We start from the raw sequence: 8,529 nt of genomic DNA on the forward strand, positions 1-8,529 counted from the left end.
GGGGACCATTCTTAAGCGGGGCTCGATGTCACTCCCCACACCAACACTCATGGGAATGTCTCTTTCTCTCAACCTCGAGGATGATCCTCAGGAACATCCCCTTCCCGAGGGAGGAACCTCACACACATTTCATTCCAAGCAGGAATAGGGGAGGGGAAACTCTGTCTGAAAGGGGACTGGACATTCCCCGGGTCAGCTGATGGATGACTATGCCCAGGTCTGGTGCTTCAGCCTCAGTTCTCAATTTGGCGTTTGGTGATTTGGACTGGTTTTAGCCTAATTCAACACTAAAATCAGCAGCAGACCCCTCTCAATGAAGCCCCAATGACCAGAAATGCGGCATTGTCCTTTGGCCACATTCCAGGCAGAGAATCCTGCCATATCCTGCGCTTCAGGGGCCCTTAACAGCTGGAAACTGGGAAGTACAAGAGGGCAAGTGCAGGTTGTGTCCCTGGGGACAGTCCCCTGTGCCCATCCTGGCTGGTGGGGACCTGCTGGGGCAGTTTTGGAGAAGGACCTGGGGGTGTTGGTGGGTGACCAGTGGAGCTGGCTGTGTGGCCTGAGGCCTGGAGGGATGCAGGGGATGTTGGGAAGAGCAGGGCCAGGAAGTCAGGGAGTGTTTGTGCCCCTCTGTCCTGCCTAGTGAAGCACATCAGGAGTGCTGTATCCAGCTCGGTCCAGTGCCATGTCCAGTCCGGGCAGCTCTGGACCCAATTCTGTGCTCAGACATGAGGCTGTCTGATCTGGGAGGTTGGGCCAGGTGCCCACTCTGGGTCCTTCCAGCCTGACCCATTCTGGGATTTGGGGATTCTGGCAGCTGCAGTTCAGGAATTGTCCACAGGAGGGCAGCAGCGAGTGCAGGGAAATCAGCAGCACTGCACATGCGCAGCCCGGCTGCAGTTCCGGGTGCCAACAGCAGGCGGCAGCACGAGCTGCTGGTGCTGCCAAGCGCCCGCCCCGCCCCATCCAGGCCCCGGGGTCTCTGCAGTGGTTTGGGATGGAGCGACCTTAAAGCCCGTCCTGTGCCAGCCCTGCCATGGGCAGGGACATCTTCCCCTGGGCTGGGCTGCTCCAGGCTCCTGCCAGCCTGGCCTTGGACATGGCCAGGGATGGGGCAGCCAGAGCTTCTCTGGGCAGCCTGTGCCAGGGCATCACCACCATCACAGGGAAGGATTTTATAGGAAAGATGGGTGGTGATGTCTTTGAAAAATAACTCAAATGTTTGGGGGTCTTTAGGAGAAATTGCTGTCAGTGTCTTCAAAATGGCTTTCGGTATGTCTACACAAGAAGACATGAAGTTTGTCGCAGAACCCTGGTGGTTTGACCAGAAAGGTTGAAGTCCTGAACTTTCAGCTAATAGGAGAAATGGATCCCCACTCAAAGTCAATTCCATAACCCAGACAGCTTTAAATTCTGAACTTTGGAAGTAAATGACAGCTTCAAGGAGGATGTGGTGTAGGTGGTTTGGGATGGCTGCACCTTCCTGGTACCTCAGTGTCCTGGTTTGAGAGGAAGTGAGTTTTTTGGGATGTTGTGGTCAAACCAATAGGTGCTGAGATTTGAATATTGGCACCTGGTGTGGCCTCTGAGGACTTGGATACAACTCTGAGAACACAGAGGGTTAAAAGCAGAGAACTCCCAGGAAACCTTTCTCTTGGTTCCGGTCAGAGAAAGTTTCAGACCTCCCCTGCCCAGCTGCTCTGGGCTGGGCGGGGGAGGGGAAGCCATGTGGCCGGGGGAGGTGAGCCAGGGCCCTGAGGATGGAAGGGTGGAGGAGCACCAAGAGGCATCGGGCAGCCACCCCACGCCCCCCAGTAGAGAGAGAGAGAGAGAGAGAGAGAGCAAGCTGGTGCCTGTGCCACCTTGAAATTTGATAGCATGGCCGGCCAAGAAGGAGAAGGGGGGCGGGGGTTGGGCAGTGAGAAGGTGCCCGGCTGGGCAGCATGGGAGTTCTGGACATGCAGAGCCTGAGATTTTTAACCCTTTTCTTGGATGATGGAAACCTTACAAATGCCGACCCTCCTGAAGCTGAATGAGAAGGGAGATACAGATGAGATCAGAGGAAATGGGCCACGAGAGAAGTGGAGAAGAATCTTGGGTGAGAGGAGGCGATGGAACGGCCTTTGGCTGGACTTTTCTTGTATAGCCATGGACAGAACCATTTTTTCCTGTGACTCAGAGACTGCATCTAGGGGAAGGCAATGGCTTGGAGCTGAGAGAGTGCGGTGATGCTATGTGAAGGAGTGTGTGAGCAGAGATGACAGGTGAGGAGGGTGGTGTCCCCTGTGTTCAGTGAAGAAGAAGATCTCTGTTCTCGACACCCATTGGCCCCAGGGGGTGAATGTCGGGGGACTTGTGTCCCAAAAGTGAGAGACTGTTGCTTTTTTGGAACTGGGCAAAGCATCCTTAAAAAGAGAACCCTAAAAGCAACTCTGGTCCATGTGCAGTGGTGAGAGCACTGGACATGGAAGGAAGGTGTCACGAGGGCAAATGATCTCTGGGCAGTGCCATGAGTGACATGGAAACACACAAGGTTTCAACAGTGTTTCCAGGGGAAGCCTATGGCACAAGAGGGCGTCCTCCCTTGTTGATGAACTGAGAATTGATTATCTGAAGGGTGCTGAGAGACTGAGAGTCGCTTACCTGAGGGGTGCTAACTGAATTGAGAATCCAAGGTTTTGTCTTACTGTGATGTGTTGGAAATTGGGGGGAGGTGGAGGAATATTTTTGGAAGGTTTTCATTCTGAGTTCTGTGTTTCTTTTACATATTGTAAGTTAATAAAGGTTTTTTTCCTTTATTCCTAAGCTGGAGCCTGCTTTGCACTATTTCTGCTCACATGTCAGAGTAGACACTAGGGAGAATATCTTTTCATTGGGGCACTGGCGTTGTCCCAGTGTCAAACCATTACAGGGATCTCAAACTTTCTATTCTCTCTCTTATTGCTGACCCTCCAGGTCCCCAATCCCACCGTCCCATATCCTCCCAGTTTCCCCCAGTCTCACTCCCCACTGCTCACTGAGTTGCTGCCACGTCTCAGATACCAGTTGGGGTCCCCTATCAGATGACATCTGCAGAGGATCAGCAATGGGACATCACGCCAGGATCAATATGATCAAGTGAAGTCAAATTTATTACAAGAACAAACTGTATTTATGCTTTGTTCTACTGTTCGCACCTCAAGCTAATGAATTATTGGTTCAGCCTATCTGTGCATGTGTTTCAAACCTTCAGCTGATTGGTTAGTCTTCTTTCTTCATGCATCTCTCTGTGGGTTGCTATTTTGCCTTCATGCACTCTGCTGTGGTTTTTTGCTCTGTCTTCTTAGTGCGCCCCACATCCTGGACATGTTTTTCTCCTGACGAGGCTCTTCCTATTTTCAAGCTATGGGGGAAAATGTGAAATTCTACTCAGACCTCATAAAGGCTGGCTTGGGGACAGTGTCCATTTTCCTGCAAAACTCCCTCAACAGACATCCCTGTAGGCACCTTGAGCCTGGAGATGATCTCCTGGGGAAGTGTCTGAGTGACTTCCCTGGCCTTGTTGGTATAACAGAAGAACTTTTGGAACACCAAAAAAGGAATCCACTAACACCAGGAGATACCTGAGCCTATGTTGCCATAGTAGCTCAGAAAATCCATTTGCCAGTAGTCCCCAGAAGTGTTTCCTCTTTCAGTGATGCCTGGAGGGAATGGTTTTGAATTCAAAGGGGTTTTTTGAAAACAGATCTGGCATTGCTCTGTAACAGACCTGACTGTTATCTAAAAGCCCACAATAAAGAGGGTGGATGGGTGGGTTGGTGAGAGGTAACTCCCAATAACCTGGTCTGGGCCTCCCCAACTGATGCTGCAATTTGTAAAGGAGAAAAGCACCAGCAAAGCTCTGGGGAATTGATGAGATGGGGACTGGTCTGCAGCCTCAGATCCTCAGTGTCTTTAGGACAAAACAGTCAGGTCTGTTACAGAGCAATGCCAGATCTGTTTTCAAAAAACCCCTTTGAATTCAAAACCATTCCCTCCAGGCATCACTGAAAGAGGAAACACTTCTGGGGATTACTGGCAAATGGATTTTCTGAGCTATCATGGCAACATGGGCTCAGGTATCTCCTGGTGTTAGTGGATTCCTTTTTTGGGGTCCAGAACTTCTCCTACCACACCAACAAGGCCAGGGAAATCACCCAGGTACTCCTCCAAGAGATCATCCCCAGGCTCCAGGTGCCTACAGGGATGTCATCTGATAACGAACCCTAGTTGGTGTCTGAGGTGTGACAGTAACTCAGTGAGCAGTGGGGAGTGGGACTGGGGGAAAGTGGGGGAACATGGGATGGTGAGATTAGGGTCCTGGGGGGTGAGCAGTAGGAGAGAGAATAGACAGTTTGAGTTGTCCTGAAGGTGCTGCATAGAGCTTAAAGAAGAATGAGCAAAAAACAATGAATGGATGTAGAAGTGTGAGCAGAGCAGGGCAAAGGTGGCTGGAACTTGTGAAGAAAGAGATAAAGGGCACTCCTGTGAGGCGTTTTTGGCAAATTCTTTAACACAGAAGGAGCAGCAATGTCTGCTAAAAGTGAAAGTTCAAGCTGAGGTCTTCTGGCATATTGGGGCACACTGAGAAAACTCATTATTAGAACTCTCCAGGACCATAAAAGGATTTCAAGAAAGAGGTGGAGCCATGCAAATTATTGCTAGGAAAAGTGCTGTTTCTGTGCTAGGTGAGGGACACATTATAACGAACATTTGCAATTGTGGTGGATGAAGACCCTGTGGCAAAGTCCCCCGTGACCTGCAGGACCAGGAGAGATCCACTGTGAGTCTCAGCTGATAAAGAATTCCAGCTTTTTGATACCTGCAGTTCCATCAGGGAGCTCACTCCGGCTGATTTTGGTATCGGGGCTGGGGGGACAGCTGAGGATACTTGGGGGGGACATGGAACTGAGGGATTGGGATAGCGCACATGGGGGGACACTGGGGAGTCACAGGTCTGGGATCGGGGTAATGGGGGGCTCTGAGGGAAAATGCGGGGGGACACGGGATGGTGGGAGTGGGATTGGGGTCATGAGGGGCCCTAAAAGACACTGTGGGGGAGAGGGTGATGCCTGGATTTGGGTTGAGGTGTTGGGGTGACACCGAAGAAATTGGGGAAGGGGAGTGGGGTCTGGGCATGAGCCGAGGGGAACACTGAGGGGCTCAGGGAGTGACCCCAGGATTTGGGTTGGGATCCTGCTGGGGATCACGGAGTCATGGCAGTAGGATTGGGCTTCTGGGGGCAGGAAGACATGGTACTGTGGGATTGGAATTGGAATCGCGGGGACATGGAGACATCGGAGACACATAAATAACCCCAGGATTTGAGTTTAGGGACCCCAGACATGCCCAGAGGTCTGCTGGCCAGGAGTGCCTCCCTTCCCCCTGGGCTGACCCCACTTTTCTCCCCAGTCCCTCACTGATGAACCCTCTCCATGTCTCCTCTGTGTCCCCTCTGTTTCCCCCAGTGTCCCACACTTGGTCGCTGTGGCCTCTCTTCTCCATGGCCCCCCTGGCTCAGACCCTGGCACTGCTGGCAATGGCCATGGCCACCACAACTGTCAATGTGATCCCCCTGGACATGGCCCCAGACTCCTTTGATGACCAGTACCAGGGCTGTGGCCCTGCCATGACTGCAGCATTGCCAGCCCTCAACCGCTCTGAGTTCGAACAGAATGAGAAGTTTGCCCAGGTTTGGGTAAAGGCTGCGGCCGAGTGGCAGAGTCGGGGGCCCCCTGAGTCCCCTCTGACCCCAGACCAGGCCACCGCCATCATGGCCTTCACAATGGACGGCCTCTGCAGCGCGTTCAATGATGCTGTGCGCGTGGCCGGGCGCTCCAGCCAGGAATACCGGGACAACTTCCACTTCAAAACGCTGCATTTCCTGCTGACCCAGGCCCTGTTGATGCTGAGGGACACTCGGGGACCGCAGTGTCACATCATGTACTGCAACGTGGAAGGTGTCCAGTTCAAGGCAGAGCCCGGTGACTTTGTCCGGTTCGGTCAATTCATGTCAGCATCACGGATGGAAAGAATTCACTGGTACTCTGGGAATGACACAGTTTTCCATGTGTACACGTGCCATGGCACAGAGATCCAGCTATTCTCCCACTATCCTGGTGAGGTTCTGATCCCACCCTTTGAGACCTTTAAGGTCGTCAACGTCAGCAATATAGGAAAGGGGAGGAAGATTCAGCTCCGCTCCAACGGGACCTCCAGCAACTACAACTGCGAGTGGCTGCAAGGTGACACCACAACCCTGGGGGCTGGAGACACCCACTGTGGCCTTGGGGACACCCATGAGAAGGCACAGGGACAATGGCACTCACTGGGCATGTGGGACAGGGACATGGGCACCCACTTTGTAGGTGGGACAAGGACACCCATGGCTGGGAACCAGGGATACCCAGTGCTGGGGACACTCAGTGGGGATGAGGGGATAGCAACACCCAGTTCTGGGGACACCAACTGTGTACAGGGGACACTCAGGACAGGGCACAGGGGGTGGGGACACTGACTGAGAGTTTGACAACAGGGACAGCCCTGCCAGGCGACAGCAAGGACAGAGACAGGAATGTCCCTATTCCGATCCTGTCCCTCCCCACCAAAGGTAGTGCTGTGGGCATGGGCTCCGTGTGGTGGATGTGGGTGGGCTGGGCTCCCTCATGTCCCCTCCTGAACCCCTGTCACCCTCTGTCACCTGCCATGGCACCCCCTGACTCACCCTGACCTCTGTCGCCTCTAAGCCCACCATGACCCCCCTGAAATCCCCAGGCCCTGTGCCCTCCTGTATCCCCCACAACACGCTGTCACCTGTCAACTCATGGCCTCCATCTCTCCTGTCACCCCTAACCCTCCAATATGCATGTTACCAACCCCCTCACTCCCCACATGGTCCCCCTGATGTTCCTCTATTTGTCCCCCAGGTGGGAGTGTCTCCACGGCCACCTTCAACCTCAGAGGATTCATCCTGGCCACCACAGCCCTGGCAGTGGCCACTGGGATCCTCTGAGCCACGAGACCACCATGGCACCAAGGTTACTGTCATCACTGTGGCCTCCCTGACCACCAAGACCAGCAGGACCCGCAGAGAAACGAGGCCACCACAGCCACTCTAGCTATCATGGTCACTATAATCACCAAGGTCACTGTGGCCACCATGATCACGTAGAATCCCTCAGCCACAAGGCTACCACAGCCATCGTGGCTAGCAATGCTATTTTGCAATGCAATTGTATTAAAAAATTCAATCAAAACTATTCCATTAAATAAGTCTGACAAAGCCAGCAAAAAGTGACATTTCCTAAGCAGGCCTCGATGTCACTCTCCACACCAACACTTGTGGCAATGTTTCTTTTTCGCAGCCTTGAGGAAGAATCCTGGGGAGCATCCACATCCTAAAGGAGGAGCGTCATGCAGATTTCATTCCAAGCAGGAATAGGGGAGGGGTATCTCTGTGTGAAAGGGGACTGGACATTCCCAGGGTCAGATGATGGATGGCCTGGTCCACCACTGGTGATCCACCCTCAGTTGCCAATTCATGGTTGGTTATTTGGGCTGGTTTTGGCGCAATTCTGCACCAAAATCAACAGCAGACCCCTCTCAATGCACCCCCAATGGCCACAAATAGGACATTGTCCCTTGGTCCCATTCCAGACAGAGTATCCTGCCATATCCTGTACTTTAGGGGGATGTTAAAAGCTGGAAACTGGGACGTTCAAGAGGGCAAGTACAGGTCCTGTCCCTGGGGAGGGGTTGTGCCCAGTGCCCATCCTGGCTCGTGGGGACCTGCTGGGGCAGCTCTGGAGACGGACATGGGGATGCTGGTGAGTGACCAGTGTAGGTGGCTGTGTGTCCTGGGACCAGGAGGGATCCAGGGGGCATCAGAAGTGCAGGGCTGGGAGGTCAGGGAGTGTTTGTGCCCCTCTGCCCTGCCCAGGGAGGCACATCAGGAGTGCTGTGTGCAGCTCTGCCCAGTGCCATGTCCTGTTCTGGGCTGATCTGGACCCAGTGCTGTGCTCAGAGATTGTGGGATCTCAGCACCTCAGGACTGAGGTGCCGACTCACCGAGACCACCCTTGGGGGGCTCGGGAGTCCTGGAATGTTGCCAGAAGTGTCTGGTGGCTGGACTTTGATCCTACACGGGAGACGACACCTGTATGAGGATAGGAGGATTTCACCGGGGTGAATGGTGAAGGGATTAGTTAATTAGAGGGTGAGACACAGGGTTTAGGATTTATGTACAGGGGGGTTTAGAGAAGTAAGATGGAGGAATTGGGGCGTGTCCTGTCCTTCTTCTTCTTCTTCTTCTTCTTCTTCTTCTTCTCCTCCATCTTCTGTGGTGATGGTGGCACTTTGGGATTGGTCATTACTGAAAGTGCACCGGACAATAAGAATAAATGGTATTGGGGAAAAATGATAAATATTGTACACGTAACCATGGGTATAAAGATAGGTGACAGTCCGGAGGGCAGGACAGTGTGCTCATGGCTGACTGCTGAGCAGAGCTCT

General features: G+C 53.1%; 1 protein-coding gene across 1 annotated transcript; it reads left to right on the top strand.

Moving 5' to 3' along the window:
• Positions 1 to 5,563: 5,563 nt before the first annotated feature.
• On the top strand, positions 5,564 to 7,030 carry LOC135442960 (erythroblast NAD(P)(+)--arginine ADP-ribosyltransferase-like). Its single transcript, XM_064703229.1, has 2 exons — positions 5,564 to 6,263; positions 6,945 to 7,030. Exons 1-2 carry the CDS (start codon positions 5,564 to 5,566, stop codon positions 7,028 to 7,030), a joined length of 786 nt encoding a protein of 261 aa, XP_064559299.1.
• Positions 7,031 to 8,529: the final 1,499 nt, after the last annotated feature.

The sequence above is a fragment of the Zonotrichia leucophrys genome, chromosome 2 (assembly GCF_028769735.1).
Source record: "Zonotrichia leucophrys gambelii isolate GWCS_2022_RI chromosome 2, RI_Zleu_2.0, whole genome shotgun sequence".
Classification (NCBI taxonomy): Eukaryota; Metazoa; Chordata; class Aves; order Passeriformes; family Passerellidae; genus Zonotrichia; species Zonotrichia leucophrys.

Excerpts from the sequence above, each read along its gene's own strand:
- LOC135442960 (XM_064703229.1), top strand. The coding sequence starts at position 5,564 with ATGGCCACCACAACTGTCAATGTGATCCCCCTGGACATGGCCCCAGAC. Across the intron at positions 6,264-6,944 it reads CAACTGCGAGTGGCTGCAAG|GTGGGAGTGTCTCCACGGCC; the intron begins GTGACACCACAA and ends TTTGTCCCCCAG.